Source organism: Suncus etruscus, chromosome 5 (assembly GCF_024139225.1).
Source record: "Suncus etruscus isolate mSunEtr1 chromosome 5, mSunEtr1.pri.cur, whole genome shotgun sequence".
Taxonomy (NCBI): Eukaryota; Metazoa; Chordata; class Mammalia; order Eulipotyphla; family Soricidae; genus Suncus; species Suncus etruscus.
In genome coordinates this window covers 128,420,592-128,447,886 of record NC_064852.1, presented here as the reverse complement: position 1 = coordinate 128,447,886, position 27,295 = coordinate 128,420,592, and the positions used below count along the sequence as shown (strand labels likewise).

At 43.0% G+C, this 27,295-nt stretch overlaps 1 protein-coding gene across 1 annotated transcript in view; it reads right to left on the bottom strand.

Annotated features, from left to right (window-relative positions):
• Nucleotides 1-26,185, bottom strand: part of STAT1 (signal transducer and activator of transcription 1) — a 56,899-nt gene extending 30,714 nt beyond the window's left edge. Inside the window, 9 exon segments of the mRNA XM_049773333.1 lie at nucleotides 636-794; nucleotides 2,960-3,111; nucleotides 3,678-3,769; nucleotides 5,352-5,430; nucleotides 6,847-6,936; nucleotides 18,995-19,093; nucleotides 20,613-20,757; nucleotides 21,898-22,026; nucleotides 26,057-26,185. Of these exon segments, the coding sequence (XP_049629290.1) occupies nucleotides 636-794; nucleotides 2,960-3,111; nucleotides 3,678-3,769; nucleotides 5,352-5,430; nucleotides 6,847-6,936; nucleotides 18,995-19,093; nucleotides 20,613-20,757; nucleotides 21,898-22,025 (944 nt within the window). The 5' untranslated portion in view covers nucleotide 22,026; nucleotides 26,057-26,185.
• Nucleotides 26,186-27,295: the final 1,110 nt, after the last annotated feature.

The window sequence follows — 27,295 nt, the reverse complement described above, 5'->3', positions numbered from 1 at the left end:
CACAGAGGATAGGGCATTTGCCTTGCAAGCAGCTGACCTAGAACAGAATGGGGTTCAGTCCCCGTCATCCCGTATGATCTCCTGAGCCTGCCAGGAGCAATTTCTGAGCTCAGAGCCAGTAGTAACCGCTGGGTGCAGCTTCAAAATAAAAATAAAAATAAAAGCAGTGATCAACCCGGTTTGATCCTCAGCACCCCAAATAGTTCTCAGAGCCTGCCAGGAGTGATCTCTGAGTACAGAATCAGGTCTAAGTCTGGCACTGCTGGGTGTGGCCCCCAAACCAAAACAAAAATTACATTTCCTTTCGGGGTAGGAGAAATAGCACAGCAGGTAGGGCATCTGCCTTGCACATATCTGACCCAGGTTTGATTGCTGACATCCCTATGGGCTCATAAACACTGCTAAAAGTAATTCTTGAGTGCATACCAGGAAGAAACCCTGAGCAATGCCAGTGAGGCCCCAAATCAAAGACAAACTAAAAAAAATGAAGGGCCCAGGGCATAAATCAGGAACTTGAAAAAGCTGAATGCTGATGAAAATAAAGAAAAGTTAGAATGTCATCTGTTAAATACTTCTACCTGATCCAAATTACTACTGAACTAATTCTCCTCCAGGGAAAATAAAGACTAAGTTACCTCTGAATGAGCTGCTTGAACAGGCTGATGGTTCGGTCCCACAGTACTGACTTGTTCTTAGTAAATGGGTCATGCTCATAGGGAACTTTCTGCTCCAGCTCCTCCAGCTTTTTCAGCTGCTGACGAACTTGCTGCAGACTCTCCGCAATGATGGTGAACCTGGGAAGGCACAGCCCAGAACTTTAGGTCAAAAGCTACCTACAGGAAGAAAAACATACAGCAGACAGGGCATTGGCCTTGCATGAAGCCAATTCAAGTTCAGTCCCTGACATCCTATGTGGTCCCCTGAGCAGCTCCAGGAGTGCTTCTAGGTGTAGAGCCCAGAGGAAACCCTGAGCATTGTTGGGTGTGGCCCAAAGAGCTATCCTTTCAAGTAAGCCTAAAAAAATACCTTTAGATACTTAGCTTTGAAGAAAACATCCACTTAAGTTGCTCAATGTTGGCATAACCGTTTTTTACTTTATTCAGGGTATTTTTTTCTTTGCACGTGCTTGTCCCTCTTGGGTAGGAAGGACCTCTGGATTGACCCCCTACTTCTACCTGTTCTCCACCCATGGGGGTGGCTCTCATTTTTCCCCAATAAAGACCTCAGGTCAGAGAGTTCTATGGGTTTTGGTCCCACTGCTAGCCTGTCTGTCTGCTAGTACTTTTTTTTAATCTGCCTCCTTGCAGATAGCTTGTAGTGGAAGTTTCTGATCCCATTTTTATCTCCCTCATGTTGTGTAAATTATTTCCTGTGTTAGTTGTTGTGTATGTAAATATTTTGGGGGATTACTATGTTGCTCACCCTAATCTGTGCCCTACCCTAGGGTGTGACCTGGCATTCTGCCCCCACCCTAGGGTAGGACCTGATTCTGCTTCCACCATTGGTTGGTATCTGATCCCACCATTGGGTGGGACCTGACTCTGGACTATAAGAGCAAGGGTCTGTGGAAGGCGAGGAGCTTTTTGCTGGCTGGAACTGAATCTGAGTCTTTGGACTTCAGTTTTGTCCATCCGAATAAAGCAAATATTTCCACGAGCCTGATTGTCTGCGAGCTGTTTACCCGCCGTTTCACCTCAGAACCGTGGGCTAGACAGGGTGGCAGACGCGTGCTCCGAGCTGGAAGAAAAGGGCCTCATTCTCCATCCCTCCATCAGTCAACCTCTTCAGGGGCTGACCTGCTACATTAGTGATGCTTCCAGACCCACGCTCCACAATCCTCAGGATTAAGGTATGAGATTTTTCCACTACAATTCAGTGATCATGAAAGGACTAATTTTCCTGACACTCTCACACATCATCAAGGCATGCACAAGGTTGCTGGAGGGAAGAGCATTCTGCCTCCAGCTGCCCATGTTGGACGTGGGGAGAGTAGGAAACAAGGCTATATCTGCATGTCTTCAGGGCAAGGTGTACCGGACCATTTCAAACTGCACCAGTGTTTCCCAAAGTGGGTAATGCTGCCCCTTCCAGGGAGAGGGAGGGGCCAGAATAATAGCACAGTGGCAGGGCATTTGCCTTAATGCAGATGACTAGAGATGGACCCAGGCTTGATTTTGCCATCCCATATGGTCCCCTGAACCTGCTAGGAGTGATTTTGAGCACAGAACCATGAGTAATCCCTGAGAACCCCAGGGTTTGGCCCCAAAACCAAACCAAAAAACAAAACAAAACAAAATGAAAAAAGAGAGGGAGCAGGGAATAGCCTCAGGTACAACTAGAGGGAGAGAATTCTATTCATTGATTAAAGAATATAGATTTGGGGGCAGGTGGGAAGGGGCATCGAGTGCTTTTTTTGTTGTGGTTGTTTTTTATTTTATTTTTGGGCCACACCACCAGCGCTCAAGGGTTATTCCTCCTAGGGGGCCGGAGAGATAGCATGGAGGTAGGGCGTTTGACTTGTATGCAGAAGGACAGTGGTTCAAATCCCGGCATTCCATATGGTCCCCCGAGCCTGCCAGGAGCGATTTCTGAGCATGGAACCAGGAGTAACCCCTGAATGCTGCCGGGTGTGACCCAAACAAAACAAAACAAAACAAAAAAAGAAATCACTCCTGGCATACTCGGGAGACCATATGGGATGCCCAGGATTGAACTCGGGCCAGACACATGCAAGAAAAGTGCCCTACCTGCTGTGTTATCGGTTGGGTCCCACATCATCATCGAGTGCTTCTTATGTTTGTTTTTCTACAATGGCAATGTTAGGCCACATGAACAGGAGAACTTCTGGTATGAATCCAAAGTTCTGACAAGGTTCATTTAACTAACACGGTCTGCAAATTGATTTTCCAAGTTTCTGTGGCTGGCCAGGTCCTTGTCCATCTGCTCTCGCCCATCTTACCAGTTCTGTAGTTGGTCGAGGCAGGCATTAGGGGGACCTCCGATGCAGGCACACTGCTGTCTACGCTTCCACTCCACCAACTCATCTCCGATCAGCGCTTTCTGCGTCATCTCGGTGGCATTCAATAACTCTATGATCTTGTGAACGACTTCCTAAGAGGAGAGGAAGAAACAAAGGGAAATCGATTCATTTCTAATCACTAGATTTTCAAAGGCATTTTTTTTCTTATTTTTTTGTTTTTTGGGGGTCACACCCAGCAGTGCTCAGGGGTTATTCCTGGCAGGCTTGAGGGACCATATGGGATGCCGGGATTCGAACCAATGACCTTCTGCAGGAAAGGCAAAATACCTTACCTCCATGCTATCTCTCCGGCCCAAAGACACTTTTTTTTTTTTTTGGGGGGCCACACCCAGTGACGCTCAGGGGTTACTCCTGGCTATGCGCACAGAAGTTGCTCCTGGCTTCTTGGGGGACCATATGGGACGCCGGGGGATCGAACCAGGTCCGTCCTAGGCTAGCGCAGGCAAGGCAGGTACCTTACCTCCAGCGCCACCGCCCGGCCCGACACTTTTTTTTTTAAAGCAAAGCCAATATCCTTTAATTCTCAACTGGGATTCTGAGCCAAGTGGCTGAAAGAATCATTTCCTCTCTATTTTAAATGTTTACTAAAGCCCATTATGCACGTTCAGTGATAAAAGTTCTGGAAGTAAATCACTACCTTTCGCTTATTATCCAGCATTAAAAACATCTTCTGAATTAACATCTTTTCTTGCTTCTGGTCATTTGTGGCTACACCGTTGGTCTCATTTTCTGATCATTGGGAAAGAAAAAAATTACATATATTTTAAAAAACAGACAAAGGTAGGACCAGACAGATAGTACAATGGACTTGTTTTGCACACCAACAAACTGGGTTCAATTTCAGCATCCCAAAGACTTCCCTGTGCACCGCCAGGAGTGATTCTTGGATGTAGAGCCAGAAGTAACCCCTGAGCATAACTAATGTGGCCCCAAACAAAGAAACAAACACACACACAGAAGATAAACAAAGGTTGGGCTAGAGAGATAACACAGCGGCAGGGTGTTTGCCTTGCACATGGCAAACCCATGACTGACCGTGGTTCTAATCCCAGCATCCCATGATCCCTTGTGCCTGCCAGAAGCGATTTCTGAGCCAGAACCAGGAGTAAACCCTGAGCGCCGATGGTTGTGGCTCAAAAACCAAAACCAAAAACAACAACAACAACAACAAAAAATACAAAAAGAACACCAAAGGCAATGAAATTCATGATTTATACACATTTAGAAAAGTTAAGGGATATCAATCAAAGTTATCACATGATATCAAAGCTGGATCTTTGTCAATCTTTGAACAAAAGATTGAACAGAACAAGGAAAATATTTAAAGAATAAAGATTGGATATTCAGAAACAAATTTGTGCCTCCAATGACCCAGGCACATTGGCTACAGTCCTATCTAGTTAAGTGCCCATATAAGACTATTTCCTAAATGGGTCTGATAAGATTCAAAACTGTATAAAAAAAAAACCCCAGTAGCTATGAACAAAAAGTAGTAGCTAGTAGGTGCAGGTTTTCTTTCCCAGACTCCTCCAAATAATAGTTAGGGTGGCAGCATCCACATATTCCACCAATTTGGGATTAATTTTAATTGCATTCCTATCATGATCAAAACCAGGAGTGAAAGAATGCTTTAAAACATTGGGGCCAGTGCGATAGCACAGCAGAAAGGGCATTTGCCTTGCACGTGGCCTACCTGGGTTCAATTTTTGGCATCCTAGAGGAACCCCTGAGCCAAGATGAGTAATTTCTGAGCACAGAGCCAGGAATAGCCCTTGAGTGCTGTGTGGCCCAAGAGGGAAAATCAAGAAACAAAACAAAAACCATGAGGGGAAAATGCCGAGCATATGTGTCAAGGACACACCCAGAACTGGATGAGTGGAAAGAATTTGAGATGTTGGCGCAGGGAAACTCCTGAACACAGACACACCAGCCTATGTTGATCAGTGGTCTGAGGCACAACGAAGTGAAAAACACACCAACCAGGGGTCATTGATATGGAGCTCTGTGCCCTAGGGAACAGTTGGTAGTGTCTCGATACAATTTGACTTGCCACTACTAAGGGTTTGGGGGCCAATCCTACTGCAATAGATGGTGTATTTAGGGGCTATGCTGTTCACCCTGCACTCCAAAACACAGAATGACCTGACCCCTGAGTCAGTAGTACTGAGGTTGAGAAACCCTAACCTGGGCCATCAAGAAGCTAAGAGCTGCCATTTGGAGTCAGAACGTAACTGGACAACAGGAAGGAACTTTGTCATGTAGCTCTGAGAGAAAACTTTCTGGTCAGCAAGGAGGATTGTTTTCGACTTACCTCTGTTCTGAAAGGTTTTGCATTTAAAGTCATATTCATCCTGTAAGTCTTCCAGGGTCTTGATATCTTGTTCTATGCACTACAAATGAAGAGAGAAAAAGGTTATCCACTCCACTGACTTTAGGAAGCATCATATTATCTCTTTAGAATACAAACAAACAAACAAAAATGCAACAACAACAATAACAACAGTGTTCCTTCTGAGAGAGACAGGGCCAGCATGATTCTAATCACAAAAATAAAACTTTTTTTTCACTAAATAGAGTGGAGTAACACTTCTTCTAGAAGAGAATTGATGGCATTCTCATGTGGATGTGATTCCTGCTTTAGTTAGTTAATGATTCCTTCAAAGGCTACAGAACAAAGTTGCTGTTAAGAATCTGAAATTTGAAAAAATAAAAAACAAAAGAATCTGAAATTTGGGAAGGTGTATTTGTCACATAAAGCCAAGGTCAGGCTGGTGGGACTCAGAGCTAAACAGATGACTTCGAGGCCAAACAGCATGGAGGTAAGGCATTTGCCTTGCTTGCAGAAGGACAGTGGTTCGAATCTCGGCATCCCATATGGTCCCCCGAGCCTGCCAGGGGCGATTTCTGAGCATAGAGCTAGGAGTAACCCCTGAGCGCTGTTGGGTGTGACCCACCCCCCCACCACCAAAAAAAATCAGTGACTGCATGTTTAGGCCAGAAAGGTCTTGGGTGGAAACAGCCCCAAATAAGCAGGGCACCTCGTTCCTGACTCCTCAAAGAGTGAATGGAGAAAAGTGATCACGAGTTCCCCATGGTTCCAAAGCAGCCTCTGCTTCATAAATTCTCTTCTAGGCTTTATTTACCACTGGGGATATCTGACTCTAATCAGAAATGTACCAGCATTTCTTTCAATAAGTAGTTTTGTTTCTTTTTTAACTCAGTTTTTCTCCCCAACTGCAGCAAAATAGTTTTTGTTGACCAAATGTGACACAGAAACATGAGTGATGAGAGGCCAGAGTCTGGAGTCATAGTTCAGTGGGTCAGATGCTTGACTTACACACAGCAAACCTGATGTCCAGACCCAACATCCCAAACGATCCCCCAGGTCAAGGGAGGTCACAGGCTAGAAGAAACCTCTTTAGCAGCTCTTAAAACAGGTGCTTGAAGCAAATGGACCCTCTTCCTCCTGAAGCTCCCTCTCGTGCAATACTGCAGGTTCCCCCAGCCTGAGATACAAATGCAAATGCGAGGGAGAGCAGGGTCCACTAGACAACAGGCAAAGTCCTCAGTTATTGCTGCTTTGGCAAGGAGGAAAAGGATATGTGCATTTCTTTGAAGCTGGGAAAGGAGTCATAAAGCCAAGTTCATCATCTGAGTAATTTCTCGTGGTTTGGAGCCTCTTTTTGCACAATTCTTCTCAATGACACAAAAGACCATGAAAAAGGGGTTCTAAGGGCAAGTAAAACCATCCCCATCTCCCAACAAAACATCACACAACACCATATGTGTCTTGACTCGCTACTCACCATAACACAGTCCTTCACAGTTCTGACTTTGGCATCAAGCTCTCTCTGTTTGTCCAACATCACCGTGCTCTGAACATTGCCCGCCTGGGTCTGTGGAAGAAAGGTAAGCGGGAAAGGTGTCATTTCTTCTGTGCTTTTACAGGCTGGATGACCTTCTGAAGCCAGGTCCACATGGGTCCCACCTACTGCCCCTGACCTTTCCAAGTTTCCTGCAAGCATCCCACAAGTGTCACCCAGAGCTGCCCTGGAAAAGCCTGAAAAATTGTGAACAAGGCTACAGAAAAGACTTGGCTGACTCAATTCATGACCACAGAAAATAACATTTTTGGAAATCCATCCATCCATTCAGTGGCAGGGTTTCAGGGTTTCTCAAATTCCCTTCTGTCTGAAGACACTATAATTCGCCACGCAGTCTCCAGATGCCTGGCATTTGAGAGCTTGTTGGAAATATATTGTCTCATGATCTAATCTGATAAGGAATCAGAAACTGCTTTCCGACAAGGTTATGAATTTCAGATCAAACTAAAGCACAGCACGAAGGACTTCAATGCATGCCTGCTCTTCTAAACACTAACAGTGAACTCCACCCAACAATAGTGGGGGCATGTACAAGGTCCTCATCCCTGACACCTGGATGCTCAGATGACCCAGGGTCTATCTGTGTTTCAGGTGAACTTGGGAAGCAAAAACTTAGCAGGTACTAGGTCAAGTACTAGGTACTAGACTCCAGTGGTAGAGTGAAGACCTAGGCCAGCGCTGTCCACACAAACTCTAGAAGGCACATATTTTGTTGAGAATTCAAGTTCTTCTTTGTTGTCTACCTTTCCCACCTGACTTTACACAGCACAAACTACATACAATATATACATTTGTATAGATATGTATATATATATAGTGTACATATTTTTATACACTCAAATGTATTGTCTAGATTTTTCTTTATACCAGGATTTTCCCTCATGTTAGATAGTTTGCCCTAGTTGGAACTGGAGTGATAGGACAGTAAGTAAGTAAGTAAGTAAGTAAGTAAGTAAGTAAGTAAGTAAGTAAGTAAGTAAGTAAGTAAGTAAGGGATTTGCCTTGAATACAGCAGACCTGGTTTGAGCCCCAACATCTCAGACAGTTCCCTGAGCAAGGCCAGAAGTAATTCTTGACTGCAGAGTCAGGAGTAACCCTTAAGCATTGCTGGGTGTGGTACCCAAAAATATCCTCTCAAAAAAAAAAAAAGTGTCCTCCTAAACAAGGTCACAAAGGAGTTTATTTCTTCCTAGCACTGCCTTCCCTTCCCTTCTCTTTTTTCCCTTCCTACATTTGAAGTTAATTGTGAATCATGGGTCAATTTTCCCCTTTTTTGCCAATTGGCAAAACATCTGTCTTTAAAGCATTGAAAATTTATTTTCCCTAGTGTTTTGAGTTGCCACAGTTTACAGATACATTTCCCAATGCAGCTAGATTTATTAGAGATGATCTCTTCTTTGTCTCTTGCTATTTAAGTCTGAACCCTGAGCATGTGCCCCAGGGCTAATGAATTCAGGGTTTTTGTTTTGTTTTGTTTTTGTTTTTAGGGCCACACCCGGGGTTGCTCAGGAGTTCTGCTCTCAGAAATTGTTCCTGGCCTAGGGGACTACATGGGATGCTGGCGATCAAACTCAAATTCATCCGAGGTCAGCTGTGTGCCAGGCAAACGCCCTACCACTGTGCTATCACTCCTGTCCAAATTCAGGTTTTCAGTACACCTACCTGGGCTAAGCCCAGCTCACTCTATTCTCCTATGAGTTTCCTTGCTGTTCTGTATGTCTATTTTCAGATACATATCTTAATCAATTTGTATAGTTTCAAGAAGCATCTTGCAAGGTTTTATTGGGATTGTGAGTTAACTCAAGAGATGCTGATAATTTTACAACATTTGTATTTTTACTCTTATGCTGCTCAGGGTTTTCTTTTGTCTAATTGCATCAATATGAATGAGTGGGGCCCGGAGAGATAGCACAGCGGCGTTTGCCTTGCAAGCAGCCGATCCAGGACCAAAGGTGGTTGGTTCGAATCCCGGTGTCCCATATGGTCCCCCGTGCCTGCCAGGAGCTATTTCTGAGCAGACAGCCAGGAGTAACCCCTGAGCACCGCCGGGTGTGACTCAAAATCAATATGAATGACACAGCTCTAGATAGTAGTAGAAATCGTGGGCATCTTCGTCATTTTCCACACTTGAACTGATACCAACATACTTTTAATGAATTAAGGTGTATATAGCAGCTCCTATTTTTACTCTATCTTTCAATAGAGAGTAGTATTTTATTTGGTCATTTTAGTATCTATGAAGATAAGTAACATGTTTCTCTTTTTCTTTTAATGAGGAATTGCATTAAGGGACTACCAGGCACAACTTACCCATGTGATAGAAAATAAATTATAAAGATCATGATGCAATATTTTCTTCAACAATTTTTAGTTATAATCCCTATTTATTTTTATCTAAGACCCTAATGTCACAAGGAAAATTTTCCTATCATTTTCCTCTCTGTCAGCTCAATTTATTTATTTTTCCTCTTTGGAGTATGTATCTGAAAATAGACATACAGAACAGCAAGGAAACTCATAGGAGAACAGAGTGAGCTGGGCTTAGCCCAGGTAGGTGTACTGAAAACCTGAATTTGGACAGGAGTGAAAGCACAGTGGTAGGGCGTTTGCCTGGCACACAGCTGACCTCGGATGAATTTGAGTTTGATCGCCAGCATCCCATGTAGTCCCCTAGGCCAGGAACAATTTCTGAGCGCAGAACTCCTGAGCAACCCTGGGTGTGGCCCTAAAAACAAAAACAATACTTGGAGGCTACTCTTAGGTCAAGGCCATTACCCATGATGCTTGGAGAACAATGTTGTGCTGGGGATAAAACCTGAGGCCCCTTCATGCAAAGCATGTGCCCAAGGGCTAATGAATCTTCTGTCCAGTCCCTCTGTATTTATTTAATCACAAAATTAATATATTATAGAAAACAATAGAACATTTTTCTTAATTTAATTTAATCTAGAAAATCAAAGTTTAGGGGCCAGAGCAATGGCACAGCGGTAGGGTGTTTGCCTTGCACGCAGCTAACCAGGACGAGCAGTGATTCGATCCTCTGACTTCCCATATGATCTCCCATGCCAGGAGCAATTTCTGAGCCAGGAGTAACCCGTGAGAATCACCAGGTGTGGCCCAAAAATTAAAAAAAAAGAAAAGAAAAGAAAAGAAAAGTGAAGTTTGAAGTATCTAAATACTATCCATGAATAAATATGGAGGGGGTCAGATTAATAGCACAAAGGTAGATCATTTGTCTTACATGCAGTCAACACAGGTTTGATCTCTGGTATCTCCTATTGTCCCCCAACCCTGCCAGGAGTAATTTCTGAGTGCAGAGCCAGGAGTCATTCCTGAACAGTGCTCGGTGTGCCCCCCAGACTAAACAAAACTAAAAGAAATACATGGAAATAACTGGCCGGCCAGGAGTCCCATGTCACAAAGCCTTAAGACATCAGTTCTGGTCTGGGAATGCACCTGGATAGATTCCCTAGGCAGGGACTCTCCACTACTGCAGCCGCTACACCACCAGCACAACTAATGGAAAACAGCTCAGCCATCCTTTCTTAGGTTCTGTCCTCCACAGGGAGTTTGGGAAAAGGGGGAGAAACAAACCTTTCTTTTTTTTTGGTTTTTCGAGCCACACCTGTTTGATGCTCAGGGGTTACTCCTGGCTAAGCACTCAGAAATTGCCCCTGGCTTGGGGGGACCATATGGGACACGGGGATGGGGGGGATCGAACCGCAGTCCTTCTTTGGCTAGTGCTTGCAAGGCAGACACCCTACCTCTAGCGCCACCTCACCGGCCCCAATATTGTTTTTTTTTGTTTGTTTGTTTTTGGGTCATACCCTGCAGTGCTTAGGGGTTACTCCTGGCTCTAGGTTCAGAAATAGCCCCTGGCAGGCACAGGGGACTATATGGCATGCCGGGATTCGAACCACCATCCTTCTGCATGAAAAGCAAATGTCTTACCTCCATGCTATCTCTCCGGCCCGAAACAAACCTTTCTAAGGACACAGTTTTGAGGCCAGAGATGGGCTCAGCCATGGAAGCATTTGCCCTAAAGGCACAAGGCTTCGGGTTCCATCCCTGGGGGGGAGGGAGGGAGGGAAAGAGAGAGAGAGAAAGAGAGAGAGAGAGAGAGAGAGAGGAGAGAGAGAAGAGAAGAGAGAGGAGAGAGGAGAGAAAGAGAGAGGAGAGAAAGAGAGAACATAGCTGCATTCTTTTCCTTCTTGCAGTCAAATTTGATTTTTTTTCTATCCAAATACATATAGATAATTGTAAAATTAAGTACAAATTTTAAAATAAACAAAGGAGAGACATTGCTGCAATGAGCAGAATTAAGTATACATTAAAGTATTCTTTTTTTTATTTAAACACCTTGATTACATACATGATTGTGTTTGGGTTTCAGTCATGTAAAGAACACCACCCATCACCAGTGCAACATTCCCATCACCAATGTCCCAAGTCTCCCTCCTCCCCACCCGACCCCCGCCTGTACTCTAAACAGGCTCTCCATTTCCCTCATACATTCTCATTATTAGGACAGTTCAAAATGTAGTTATTTCTCTAACTAAACTCATTACTCTTTGTGGTGAGCTTCCTGAGGTGAGCTGGAACTTCCAGCTCTTTTCTCTTTTGTGCCTGAAAATTATTATTGCAAGAATGTCTTTCATTTTTCTTAAAACCCATAGATGAGTGAGACCATTCTGCGTTTTTTCTCTCTCTCTCTGACTTATTTCACTCAGTATAATAGATTCCGTGTACATCCATGTATAGGAAAATTTCATGACTTCATCTCTCCTGACAGCTGCATAATATTCCATTGTGTATATGTACCACAGTTTCTTTAGCCATTCGTCTGTTGAAGGGCATCTTGGTTGTTTCCAGAGTCTTGCTATGGCAAATAGTGCTGCAATGAATATAGGTGTAAGGAAGGGGTTTTTGTATTGTATTTTTGTGTTCTTAGGGTATATTCCTAGGAGTGGTATAGCTGGATCGTATGGGAACTCGATTTCCAGTTTTTGGAGGAATCTCCATATCGCTTTCCAAAAAGGTTGAACTAAACGGCATTCCTACCAGCAGTGGATAAAAGTTCCTTTCTCTCCACATCCAGATAGGAAAGGAAGAAGTCAAGCTCTCACTGTTTGCAGATGACATGATACTCTACTTAGAAAACCCTAAAGACTCTATCAAAAAGCTTCTAGAAACAATAGACTCATATAGCAAGGTGGCAGGCTACAAAATTAACACACAGAAATCAATGGCCTTTCTATACACAATAGTAATAAGGATGAAATGGACGTTAAGAAAACAACCCCATTCACAATAGTGCCACACAAACTCAAATATCTTGGAATCTACTTGACTAAATATGTGAAGGACCTATACAAAGAAAACTATAAAACTCTGCTCCAAGAAATAAGAGAGGACACACGGAAATGGAAACGCATACCCTGCTCATGGATTGGCAGGATTAACATCATCAAAATGGCAATACTCCCCAAGGCATTATACAGATTTAATGCTATTCCTCTAAAGATACCCATGACATTCTTCAAAGAAGTGGATCAGGCACTTTTGAAATTCATTTGGAACAATAAACACCCTAGAATAGCTAAAGCAATCATTGGGAAAAAGAATATGGGAGGAATTACTTTCCCCAACTTTAAACTGTACTACAAAGCAATAGTTATCAAAACAGCATGGTATTGGAATAAGGACAGGCCCTCAGATCAGTGGAATAGGCTTGAATACTCAGAAAATGTTCCCCAGACATACAATCACCTAATTTTTGATAAAGGAGCAGGAAATCCTAAATGGAGCAGGGAAAGCCTCTTCAACAAGTGGTGTTGGCACAATTGGATAGCCACTTGCAAAAAATTGAACTTAGACCCCCAGCTAACATCATGTACGAAGGTAAAATCCAAATGGATTAAAGACCTCGATATCAGCCCCCAAACCGTAAGATATATAGAACAGCACATAGGCAAAACACTCCAGGACATTACAGGCATCTTCAAGGAGGAAACTGCACTCTCCAAACAAGTGAAAGCAGAGATTAACAGATGGGAATATATTAAGCTGAGAAGCTTCTGCACCTCAAAGGAAATAGTGCCCAGGATACAAGAGCCACTCACTGAGTGGGAGAAACTATTCACCCAATACCCATCAGATAAGGGGCTAATCTCCAAAATATACAAGGCACTGACAGAACTTTACAAGAAAAAAACATCTAATCCCATCAAAAAATGGGGAGAAGAAATGAACAGACACTTTGACAAAGAAGAAATACACATGGCCAAAAGACACATAAAAAAATGCTCCACATCACTAATCATCAGGGAGATGCAAATCAAAACAACGATGAGATACCACCTCACACCACAGAGAATGGCACACATCACAAAGAATGAGAATAAACAGTGTTGGCAGGGATGTGGAAAGAAAGGAACTCAAACTTGATTTTACTTGCAAGGAAGAAACAGTGACTGTCCCAAGAGTCTTAGAATTCTCCTGCTGCAATGACAGCAGCAGTGCATTCGGGTGACTAAAAAACCTGGTTTCCTCTACTCCTTCTCACATCTGGAACCTCCCACCTACCCTACGCCTACTGAAAAGTAGCAGCACTGAAGTGGTGAAGGTTGTATTTTTGTGTGTGTATTTTTGGGGGCTTTTTTTGTTTGTTTTGTTTTGCTTTTGGTGAGGAGGGGAACCATACCCAGCAACATTCAGGGTTTACTCCTGGCTCTGCACTCAGAAATCACTCCTGACAAGATCGGGGGACAAATCATATGCCAAGGATCAAACCCAGGTTGGCTGTGTGCAAGGCAAATACTCTATCCACTGTACTAACACCCCAGTCTGAAACTTCCTGGCATACCAGAAAAGAACAGGAAATCACAGGGTCATCAAAGGTTCCCATCATGACAATAGTCTTGCCTCACTTTATGTTTTCATCTTAACCCTGTGCATCTAGAGACCTTGTCTACAAGGTTTGCACTGACCCTCAGACCAGATGTACCACCCAGACCTGAGGAAAACTCAGGGGCCCAAGGAGCTGTCCATGGTGGGTCAGACGTCATCCCTCCTTACCCTGTAGTGGAGAAAAATGAGGTGCGGTAAAGTGACCTTCACAATGAAGGAATCTAAAGAATCACATAATCCTAAGTGGAAATTTCAAACATGAGCAGCGCTACCATCTTGAATACTTAAGCGTTTTCCTCTTAAGAGTTCTCAGCTGCAGGATGGGATACAAATGCCTCCTTTGGGGGCTGTGAGACAGTGGCTATAGATAGAGAATGACCAGCTGATCCTGGTTTGGTTCAAGCATCGCAGGGTATATTGCTGGAGACTCCTATAACTCTAGAAAGATCAACTGGCATCAGTTCCTTGATCTCTTGCACTGATTCAGTGGCCCAGTTGTCCTTGATGGCCAGTGGGGCCCACAGGCATCCTGAGCACTGTTTGGGAGCTCCAATTCTCCCTCCCAAAGAGTTTCTAACTTTTGAAAATATTTACTCAAGGACGAGTTATGAAATGTAAAGGGCAGAGCCAGGGTGATGAACATTGAACACACAGGATGTCTAGCCCTACCCAAGATCATGAAGCTGGGTGGGAGGCAGCCCAGAAGACACCAACGAACATAATCTCTCCAGGACCCAAACCCAGTAAGATGTCCCCATCCAACAAACGTGGGGGCTGATTCCTGCCGTGTGTTTGGGCACCAGAGAGCCATTATAAAGGACTGATGCCCTGCTCCCTGCCTGCTTTTTGGGCAGCCGTGTACATCTTTTAACCCCTGAACACCACCACAGCACATAGTAAAAACCACACTACAAGCATCACAATGGGGAAACAATGCAGGACAACCCCATGTATAGATAATGAAGATTGCTGCTCTGATGACCTGAAAAGTACCAAACAGCTAGGTATCCTCTCAGATAAGGTGTTTAGAGAAGAATTACAGAGGATGTTCATGGAGCTCAAAGAAAGCATAGGTAGACTTGAATGGAACACAAATAAGAATCAAGAGAATATCAAGATCAAAATTAGAAAACTTCATCTGAAATAACCAGTCTGAAAAACTTGGTTTATGAATTGAAAACCTCAATGGAAAGTCTCTCCACTGTAGTAACAGCAGCTGCAAACAGGGTCAGTGAGCCAGAGGATGAGATGCAGAACAAATCCATACAGCAGAAGAGATTGGAAAAGAACCTTAAAGAAAATGATCAGACGGGGCCAGAGAGATAGCACAACGGCGGTTTGCCTTGCAAGCAGCCGATCCAAGACCTAAGGTGGTTGGTTCAAATCCCGGCATCCCATATGGTCCCCCGTGCCTGCCAGGAGCTATTTCTGAGCAGATAGCCAGGAGTAGCCCCTGAGCACCACCGGGTGTGGCCCAAAAACAAAAGAAAGAAAGAAAGAAAGAAAGAAAGAAAGAAAGAAAGAAAGAAAGAAAGAAAGAAAGAAAGAAAGAAAGAAAGAAAAGAAAGAAAGAAAGAAAGAAAGAAAGAAAGAAAGAAAGAAAGAAAGAAAGAAAGAAAGAAAGAAAGAAAGAAAGAAAGAAAATGATCAGACAATGAATAAACTATTCAAAGAACGTGAACAGATGAAAATAGAAGTCTTTGATAAACTCAACAGAAAAAAACATAGGAATCATTGAGGTCCCAGAGACCCAGGAAGAGAAGAATAATAAGAGTTGGAGGAATTGGGGCTGGAGAGAGCACAGCAGTAAGGCATTTGCCTTAGATACAGAAGGATGGTGGTTCGAATCCCGGCATCGCATATGGTCCCCTGAGCCTGCAAGGAGCAATTTCTGAGCTAGGAGTAATCCCTGAGTACTGTCAGGTGTGACTCAAAAAGAGATTAAAAAAAAAGAGTTGGAGGAATAAAAACTGGAAATTGAGCTCCCATATGATCCAGCTATCCCACTCCTAGGGATATACCCTAGGAACACAAAAATATAATACAAAAATTCCTTCCTAACACCTATATTCATTGCAGCATTATTTACAATAGCCAGACTCTGAAAACAACGAAGATGCCCTTCAACAGATGAATGGCTAAAGAAACTGTGGTACATAGACACAATGGAATATTATGCAGCCATCAGGAGAAATGAAGTCATGAAATTTTCTTATACATAGATGTACATGGAATCTATAAACTATGGGTTTTAAGAAAATTGAAAGAAATTTTTGCAATAATTCTTAGAGACAAAAGAGAAGAGGGCTGGAAGATCCAGCTCACGACATGAAGCTCACCACAAAGAGTGATGAGTGCAGTTAGAGAAATAACTACGTTGAGAACTATCATAACAATGTGAATGAATGAGGGAAGTAGAAAGCCTGTCTCGAGTACAGGTGAGGGGTGGGTGGGGAAAAGGGATATTTGGGACATTGGTGGTGGGAATATTGCACTGGTAATAGGGGTGTTCTCTACATGACTGGAACCAACTATAATCATATTTGTAATTAAGGTGTTTAAATAAAAATATTAATAAAAAAGAGAATGGAGGAGATACCCTCCACTGTTTTGTACACACAAAAACACATACGTAAAGATAAGAAAAAAAAGTTCAAAAAAAAAGTTGGAGGAAGAGTAAGAAGAGGAAGAGGGGACCAGAGAGATAGCATGGAGGTAAGGCATTTGCCTTTCATGCAGAAGGACGGTGGTTCGAATCCCAACATCCCATATGGTCCCCTGTGCCTGCCAGGGGCAATTTCTGAGCATAGATCCAGGAGTAACCCCTGAACACTGCTGGGTGTGACCCAAAAACCAAAAAAAAAAAAAAAAAAAACAGGAAGAAAAAAAGAAGAAGAGTAAAAAGAATAAGGCAAAGAGTAAGACGAAGGGGAAGAAGAGGAAGAAGAAAAAGAAGAGGAGGAAGAAAAAGAGTAAGAAGTGGAAGAAGAAAAAGAAAAGACAAGAAAAGAAAAGAGGAGGAGGAGGCTAGGGATGTGATTCAATTTGTAGAGCAGATGACCTATATCTGTCAATGCCTAAATTTGATCCCAAATAATCTCATGTTCATGTCTATTATTCTCAAAGCTTGTATGAATTAATGTATATCTGTATGTATAAAATATGTGATGTACTTATGTATGCTCACATCTAATAAAGGAACTGTAAAAAATATTCAAGGAAATAAAGGGGGAAAAAGGACAAAAATAGGGAATAAAAAGATCATGAAGCTGGCACAGCAAAGAAGGCCCAGATCCACTGCACGCTTTTCCCTTAATCTTAGACCTATGTATGAGTAATATGTATCTTTAAATGTTTATCAAAGCAAGATGTCTTCAGTATTCCAGGGAGAAAGGAAGTAAGTGCATGACAAAGCAGTCAGTTTCCTCAGCTGTGAGGCAGACAAATAGTGCAGAAGAGCCTCACTCCCTCACTGAAGCCCTGCCTCTCCTCCCACAGCAGCTCACTTTGAGGCCATTGGGTGATTAAAAGGCAGAGAGGACACATTCCACTGTGCCCAGACATTCTTCCTACAAGTTGGAAGGGCCTCAATTAGAACAATCATTTCCTAACTGTCTGACTGCTGACTTGTTCCCACCACACAGTCCATCACACAAGAAAGAATCATTTAAAAATTTTGAACTCTAGCAGATTTATATTAAAATAAGTAAAGCTCTGATTAAAAACAAAACAAAACAGGTTCTGGAGAGACAGCACAGAAATAAGGCAGTTGCCTTGCACGTAGCTGGCATGGGACAGACCTGGGTTCAAATCCAGTAATCCATATGGTTCCCCGAGCCTGCCAGGAGCGATTTCTGAGCAGAGCCAGGAGTAAACCCTGAACACTGCTAGGTGTGGCCCCCAAAGCAAAAAAGCAAAACAACAAAACACTAAATAAAAACCTTGGGGGCCAGAGAGATAGTATAGCAGGTAAAGCACTTGCTTTGCATCTGGTAGACACTGGATTGATTCCCAGAATTTCATATGGTCTCCTGAGTCTTTCTCAGAGTTAGCCCTGCTGAGCACTGCCAACAACAAACCACACATACAAACCGAAACTCTTTCGTACTAATTCAACTCTATGTTGAATGCCTATGTTAGGTTCGGAACAGTAATTTCAATCCTGCTCAAAGCAAAGTTCTTGATTTTGTTTTTGTTTTTGTTTTTTTGGGCCACACCCGGCGTTGCTCAGGGGTTACTCCTGGCTGTCTGCTCAGAAATAGCTCCTGGCAGGCACGGGGGACCATATGGGACACCGAGATTCGAACCAACCACCTTTGGTCCTGGATCAGCTGCTTGCAAGGCAAACGCCGCTGTGCTATCTCTCCGGGCCCAAGTTCTTGATTTTTTTCATCAACTTGCTTTTCTCCTTTGGAACCTATTGCATCTGACATAAACTCTATTATTAACTCCTTCCTGCCTTCTCTGAAATGAAGGCAACCTTGACCTTTGCTTTCTCTGATTCTTTAATGGAAGCTCTACTGGCACCATGTCCAAAATTAGCCCAGATCTATCTACTTCTTGCCTCTCATTGGCATGCTAGCATCTTCTCTTTCCTAGACTATCACCAAGAGCCATTCAACTGTTGAGTTATTTCTCTTGTCTCAGCAACTTAGAGATTTTTCTGTCTTTGATCAAAACAAACAAATCTGGGGCCAGAGAGTACAGCAGGTTGGTGCTTGCCTTTTATGTGACCAACCTGGGTTTGGTTCCTGGCATTGCATATGGTTCCCCGTCCCTTCAGGAGTAATCTCTGAGTAGAGAGACAAGAGTAACCCTTTGATCAGGTGTGGTCCCCTAACCAAAATTCACAGACAAGTTCATTTTCACAGCATTCTCACAGCAGCAGGTTTTGTAATCTTCACAGCAATTATTACCATCCTAGATGATATATTTATGAATTATTTATAAGTTGACTTTCTCTCCCACTAAAGTGAATTCCATTAGCTCAAAAATCCCTTCTTCAAACTTGAACCTATAACATCTCTCTAACTGATTTATTCTTACTCCCATGGCTACAAAATCATAGGGCTATTCACAGCTGCCTTGAGACTTTCCTATAATGTATTTGTTGAATAAAATTTTGTTTTATTATCTAAATATATCATTAGGTAGAAAGTACCTGATTAAATCTCTGGGCGTTTTCCAAGATTTTTCTTTCCTCCTTCAGGCAACTATAGATAATCATGGACATCTGGATTGGATCTTCCTGAAAATTATCCTAAATAGGGATTGTTAGAATAAAAACAAATTAAATTTCAGACTATTACAGTATAATAAATATTAATATCATGTTGTTCATGTAAACTGGGAAGTCTCATACTCATAAAATTTTATGTAAATTAGTTTTCTTAAAATCAAAATATTCCTTTCAAAAATTATGACAAAAATGGTTTTAACTTTCAATTACACTAAGGCAACTAACACACTTTTGATTAAAAAATAAATTTTGGGCCTGAAGAGAGAGCACAGCGGTGTTTGCCTTGCAAGCAGCCGATACAGAACCAAAGGTGGTTGGTTCAAATCCCGGTGTCCCATATGGTCCCCCGTGCCTGCCAGGAGCTATTTCTGAGCAGACAGCCAGGAGTAACCCCTGAGCAACGCTGGGTGTGGCCCCAAAAAACAATAAATAAATAAATAAATTTTATTCGTGATCCAGATAATATTTTTATATTAGTCTATGATAAGTAGAGATCAATTTTTTTCTATTAGAATCTAGAAACAAAGCTCATACACAAATCATCCCGTTAGCTTTAATATCCCTCAATTAATGTATCCGTTGGTATGCTTTGAATTAAACCAGGGATATAGTTCTCAGCTTTTCTGGTTCCTTGTCAGGACTAGTTTACAAAATACTGGTAATTATGGCTTTTTGCAACAGCTACGGCATACAGGAAAGCAATATTTTTTAAGTTAATGTGATTTCCTCACTGACTGATACTTATAAAATCACAGACATAAATTACAAGAGAGTGCTGGTTTTGTGTTACAAAGTAAGAAAACATTAAGAAAATTCCATGAATACAAAAATAAGGTAGCCATAGCCAGGCTTCAGAAATACTGAGATGATGTCTAAAGAATAAAATTTTGTGGCATTACCTGCTTCTGACTGTAATTCCTTTAGCCTTTTCCTTATGGGAAGGCAACTCTTCCAGAAGCAAGGCAAGGCAGAAGTTCCACTCCACCAACTCATCAACAAGTTTTAAGAATACCAATGTTTCTGGGCTTCCTTACTATATCTGAGACTTAGGATGAATTCATCTTAGTGCTTAAATCCCTAATTCACTGCTCTTAAAACACTTCCTTCTTGGTTGAAATATTGGCAACAGTGTTCTATTTTTCTCAAAACAATCGAAACAGGGCTGGAGTGATAGTACGGTGGGCAGGTACATGCACTTGGCCAACTCAGGTTATATATATATGTCACTATTACATATGGCCTTGGAGTTCTGCCAGGAGTTATCCTTGAGCACAAAACCAGGACTACGCCCTGAGCACCAGATATATGACCCCAAAACCAACAACCAAACTGACACCTAACAAGTAAAACTTGAAGAGTCTTTGGATGCTTCTTAAACAGGTTATTTAATTTACTTAGGTTTTAAATCTTTACCACAAACAGTCTCTATAAAGCATTATAAACACTGACAATTTGTTTACAAGTATTTTCTGGATGATTAAAAACTAGTGTAAATGAAACATGGGAACATTTCAACTAAAATGCTCAAGCCAGATCATACCTGAAGATTACGCTTGCTTTTTCGTATGTTGTGCTGCAATAAAAAATTATTTTCTAAGGAAAAGCGGCTATATTGATCATCCAGCTGTGATAGGAGGTCATGGAAAAGGACAGTGGCAAATGAAACATCATAGGCAGCATGTTCCCTGAAAGATAAAAAGGTACACAAGTCATGTGAGATACTGTTCTAAGCAGGCAAATATTGTTTTCCTTATTTAAACCACTAAAAAATCACTTAAAGCATTTTCTTAGGGTTCAGCTCCTTGTTTTGAAACTACCACTGTTTCTCAATCAGCATGTTTTACAATATATATCATTAGCATAAAAACCCTACCACTTAGGGCTGAAGAGATAGTACAGGCACGTATCTTGCATTTGGCAACTTCAGTTCCAGCCCCAGCACTGTGGCTGGTCTCCTGAGCGTTCCCAGGAGTGATACCTGAGCAAAGGGCTAGGACTCAGCCCTGAGCCCAATCAGAAATGGTCATAAAACACACTAGAAATAGTCTAAAACTCAGAGATTATATATAAAATTATCAATGGTGATTTTCTCTAGAAGGAAAAAAACAACCCAACAGGGTTCCCATATTCTCATCATTTCATTGCTATCTTTCTATCTCTAATGCCTGTTTTACCTTAATTCCCTTCTACATCTTTGAACAAGCTCCTCTCTAAAACTTGGGTCTTAACTTGGAAAATAACTGGAATCAGTATAATTTAATTTGTCCAAAGCTTGAGGAATGAATACATATCACATTCAAAAGAGCTTAAAAGTGCTTTGTCCTGGGAATATATCTTGTTTTCTTGTCTTTGTTTTTTTGCTGTTTCTTTCCATTCTGGAGAAACTTGTGTTCTCTCCTGAACACAAGGGTTCTTTCTTTATCTTCCCTCACATCTTCCTAAATTAGTTTCAATAAAATCTATCTTGCTTTACACACACACACACACACACACACACACACACACACACACTGTGTTAAAAATCAGTAGAACTTTATGGAACAGATAAGTGTTGTTAGGCTGTGTCTCAATCTGGGTAAGAGGTGTTTACTTGTTTTGTTTTGCTTTGTTTTTGGGTCACACCGGCAGTGCTCAGAAATCCTGGCTCTGTGCTTAGAAATCACTCCTGGCAGGCTCGGGAGACCATATGGGATGCTGGGATTCGAACCATTGTCCTTCTGCATGCAAGGCCAACGCCTTACCTCCATACTATCTCTCCGGCCCCATAATAGGTATTTAATTCTCAACTGTAGTAAAATATCTTCGCACCAGGGAGCTTTCCTTACCAGTCTTGCTTTTCTAACCACTGTGCCAGGTACTGTCTAATTTCCATGGGAAAACTGTCATCGTAGAGCTGGTGAACCTGCTCCAGGAATTTAGAGTCAAGCTGCTGAAGGTCATACCACTGAGTCATCCTGAGGAGAAAGAAATCAGAGCTCGTGAATAGATACCCCCAGTTACAAAAAAAACCCTGATGTAACACTAAGTTCTTATTTATGCTTTCCATCTTATTTGTGGGTGCAGAGAACTGGGACCAGGGGCTAGGCCTGGGGGACCATGTGTGGTACTGGGGATTTAAAATAGGGTCAGCCACATGCAAAAGAAGTGCCTTACCCTGTGCTTTTTCTCCAGCCCTCAATGAAAGGGCCTTTGAAAGGAATCTGCAATTTTACCACATGAAAAAGTGGGAAGATGATGAAATTAGATCTGTTTATAGACTGATCATAAAACTCCTCCAAACATTGGTCTTATAAATTACAGCACAATTACAATTTATCTGAAAGGATTTTAAACTGATTTTCTATGTTATGATTTGTATCACGAAATGATTTTTGTCAGATATCTTCTAGAAGAGATGCTTTTTCTTCTTGGTCTATGGAAGACAATGAATATCACAAAAGTGTCTTAAATTTCAGCCATCACTGTTAAAGATTTGCCATTATTAAATATGATTTGAAAGAACAAAGTCATATCTCTTAGGATAACAGTAAGTCAACTGTCAACTGCAGCCATTCTGAAGATTAAAATGTAAAACAGGGATGAGAGAGAGAAAGCAAGAGAGAGAGAGAGAGAGAGAGAGAGAGAGAGAGAGAGAGAGAGAGAGAGAGAAAGAGAGAGAGAGAGACTAAATACCATGCCTTGCTTGCATGGGACCTTGAGTTCAAGCCCAGACACCACACACCCTGACCCCCAAGCACAGTGGGGCCTGAGCAGAGCCCATCCATGGGACAGAGCATAGTATGAGTCTGCACAGCTGGGCCAAGTAGCCCGAGGTCCCCTAAGCACTGCTTGTGAGGCCCCTAAAATTAAAAAAAAATCTAGTATATAGAAATCCTAAACTCTCACAGAAAAGTAAAAAAAATGTGTCAGCACCACAGGACACAGTGCATGGTCAATGATACATAGCAGGGATTCTCAGGAACATTGTCTTGTATGATCTGAGGAAAGTTCCTAGGTTTTTGAGCAGGTGATGGGCAGGACATGTATATTGGGTGGCGAGCACCCCTGTGAAGAATCAGCACTCCTTAAAATAGTGTGGTGAGACAGAAGGCGAGTTGCCAGAACAGAAAACAATAGAAATGGAGCCCAAGCAGCCTGACCTGGATATTCACTATAGGGATTTGATTTTTCACTTCAAACTCGTCTGACCTGTGCTTCAGAGGATTCTATTGTGGTTTTTTGTTTGTTTGTTTGTTTGTTTTTGGACCACACCTAGTTACTCCTGGTTCTGTACTCAGGTATTACTCCTGGCAGTGCTCAAGTGACCATATAGCAAGCCGGGGATTGAATCCAGGTCAATAGCATGCACGGGAAGGTTCCTACCCGAAGAGGATTCTAAATCTGTGGTTCTCTCTCTCCTCCAGTGAATCCTAAGGTTGGTCTGAAAGTCAGCCTGAAGAGCCTCAGCTGCAATATATCTTACTACTTAGATTAACTTAGGGGGCCCATTTCTTCACAAATAGTTCAGGTGGAAAGAGCTAGTACACAAAGGATATTTGGCACAGAGCCAACAACTGATAAATTTATGGTTTTGTTTTGTTTTGGTTTGATTTTTGGGTTGCACCCGGCAGTGCTCAGGGGTTACTCCTGGCTCTACACTAAGAAATTGCCCCTGGTAGGCACGGGGGACCATATGGGATGCCAGGATTTGAACCACCATCCTTCTGCATGCAAGGCAAATGCCTTACCTCCATGCTATCTCTCTGGCCCCCTGGAGAGTTTTGGCCCCCCTAAACTCCCTCTCCCTTTTTCCAAATGCACCCAGGAACTGTTTGGGGGTACTGTTACCCCCAAATCTGATCACCTGGCTCGTCCCAAAGCTCAGATTGCCTCCTTTTCTGCCCAGCACTTAATCCTTATACTTCCAACACTCCATCCTCCCAGTCCAGCCTCCTACACACTCCAGCCAGACCGTGTGCCTCTATTGCTGACTCATTTCCACAACCCTGCCCCAGTTCCACCTATAAACAGAGGAACCCAGAAGCTCAATGATCTACTATAGTGTGGTGTTCAAGTTTAGGGGTTAGTACTGTGCCCAATAATTCTGCTTCTTTCCATCTAACACTCTTTAAAAAATAGCTTTGGGGACTGGAGTGATAGTACACTGGATAAGGCCCTTGTTTTGCATGCTGCCAGCCTAGGTTCCATCCCCGGTCCCCCATATGATCCTTCAATTGCAGAGTAAACCCTGAGAACTGCTGGGTGTATCACCTTCTCCTCCCTAAGAAAACAGCTTTCCTGAAAATTGCTGTTCTTCTAAAAGTTAGTTACAAATATCACTTCTTTCCATAAAGCTGAGACTTACCCAGAGGTAATTACATTTTGAGTTAATCATCAATGTATTCTGCTAGAATACCTACCTACCTCTACTGTGGCATTTATCTGTTAAAAACCCCATTATAAAATTCGTTATAGAGACCGGAGAAATAGCATGGAGGTAAGGCGTTTGCCTTTCATGCAGAAGGTCATTGGTTCGAATCCCGACATTCCATATGGTCCCCTGAGCCTGCTAGGAGCGATTTCTGAGCATAAAGCCAGGAGTAACCCCTGAGTGCTGCTGGGTGTGACTCCAAACCAAAACCAAAAAATCCCAACAAACAAACAAAAAACCCCTATAAAATCCTTACAAAAACTCCATTATAAGGGCCGGAGCCACAATACAGCTGATAGGATGCTTGCCATGAATGCTGCTGACCCAGGTTCAATCCCCAAGACTACCACAAGTAATTCCCGAGTGCAGTCAGGAGTAACCCTCGAGCATCGCTGGGTGTGGGCCCCAAATAAAGCAAAAACCAACCAAGCAAAACTCCATTCTGTTCCATGTAGCAGACATGTAAATTGCACTCATGACACAGAATGCAAATGCCATGGCTGCCAGGAAATGCTTCCTTTGGGAGGGGAATATTTCGCACATCATCCTTCATATAAAATTAGCCCAACAGCAGTTTGTTGAATTAAAATGTGGTGTGTTTCCGATTAGATTAGAAAGAAGCCCTATTAAGTGCAATAAGTCCGAGTTCTGCTTTCTCAATAAGCATCAACTTCACCTTTTTTATTTTTAAAATATTATTATTATACTATTATTATCATTTTTGATTTTGGGTCACACCCAGCAGCGCTCAAGGGTTACTCCTGGCTCTCCGCTCAGAAATCGCTCCTGGCAAGCTCGGGGGACCATATGAGATGCCAGGATTCGAACCACCGACCTCCTGCAAGTAAGGCAAACGCCTTACCTCCATGCTATCTCTCAGGCCCCTATTTTTTTTGGGGGGGGGCCACACCCAGTGGTGCTCAAGGGTTACTCCTGGCTATCTGCTCAGAAATAGCTCCTGGCAGGCACAGGGGATGGGATTCGAACCAACCACCTTAGGTCCTGGATCAGCTGCTTGTAAGGCAAACACCACAGTGCTATCTCTCTGGCCCCTCCGGCCCCTATTTTTAAAATCTTTTTGTTGTTGTTGTTGTTGTTTTGGGGTCACACCCGGCAGCGCTCAGGGGTTACTCCTGGCTCTATGCTCAGAAATCGCTCCTGGCAGGCTCGGGGGGACCATATGGGATGCCAGGATTTGAACCACCATCCTTCTGCATGCAAGGCAAATGCCCTACCTCCATGCTATCTCTCTGGCCCAACCTTTCTTATTTTTAAAATCTTAAACCAAATTTAGTTTAACTTTATTATGGGCAGAAATAAAATCACATAAATATGCTAAACATTATGCAATTCATACAGAAAATAAATTCCACAATGCAAATATCCTTTATTACCTTGATATCAGCTTCACTTTGTCCCAGAAAAAACTTCAAGCTCCATAAAAACACCCAGGGCAGGTCATCCTCACTCCTGCAAACCTACCTACCCCCAAGCATTCCTGTACTTAGACAAAGATACATAATAAAAATTCCAAAATCAGGGTCAATCATTCCTTGCCACAAACCTTTACTGACCTGTTACCTTGTGGTCCCCCAAGCTGGGCAGTGGTTGGGGATTTGAACCCACGCAGCAGCCACACACAGCAAGTTTGGGGGCCAAGACTTTTTGGGGTGCAAACGTCTAACTTGACACGCAGCAAAGGAAAAAAAGAATCTGCGGAAAGAAGAAAAAACAAGGTGGATTGTGGCGAAAAAAAAAAGAAGCAGGGAAGGGTGAATGGGAAGAGGCAGTCTTTGAAAGGGGGAAACATTGCATGTCCGTGCAAAGGGCCACCGTGCCATCACCCAGGGCAGAATTGCAAGGAACTTTTGCAGGCGGTGCAAAAACCTGGACCCGGTGGCGTCATCCCCCTGGGCGCCCCACCTGCCTTGGGCTTGCCTCCTTGAGCCAGCTCACCCTGCACGCTGGGCCGGAGTTCCCGAGGGCGCCCGCTCCGGGAGTGACCTGCAGGGTAAGGGGCGTCGAGCTGGGCAGCGGGCGGGCTGGTTCGCGAGGCCGCTGGAAAGCGAAAGTATCGGCTGCGAGAAAAGGGCCCGCCGGGAGCCCCGCCTCCGCCGCCTCCGCCAATCAACGGGAGGCGTAGGCGGCGCTCGGCCAATCGGAGGTGGCTGTTCCGCCAGGGCGCTTCCTCCCGCCGCCGCACAAGGCCGCAGCTGCCAACTTCCTGAGCGCCTGGAGTGGCTGGGCTGGGTGTTCCTGCGACGACATGTGTGCTATGTGGCAAGTTGTTTAGGCTTAGGAGGGTGATTGCAGATTTTCACCAGAAGGGGACAGAGGAAGTTCCGTGTTTGCAAAGGTTCGTTCCCTTTGGAAATCCTTTGGCATTGTCCCGCATCTGCAAACCCAAGGGGAGACAGAGGTGTCTGCAAGACTTTGCTGTTCTAGAAGCTTCAGCTAAGCAACTGAACTCCAAGTTGCCAAACCGGGAGAATACTTTTCTTTTTCTTTCTTTTTTCTTTCTTTCTTTCTTTCTTTCTTTCTTTCTTTCTTTCTTTCTTTCTTTCTTTCTTTCTTTCTTTCTTTCTTTCTTTCTTTCTTTCTTTCTTTCTTTCTTCCTTCCTTCCTTCCTTCCCTTCCTTCCTTCCTTCCTTCCTTCCTCCTTCCTTCCTTCTTCTTTCTTCTTTCTTTCTTTCTTTTTATTACTTTATTTAGTTGTTTATTTCTTTATTGTCTCAGACCTTATTTTGATCTTGGGAATGCTGGCTGACATTGAGTACTTCTCAAGCTCTCTAAACCAGTGCTGGATGTGTCTC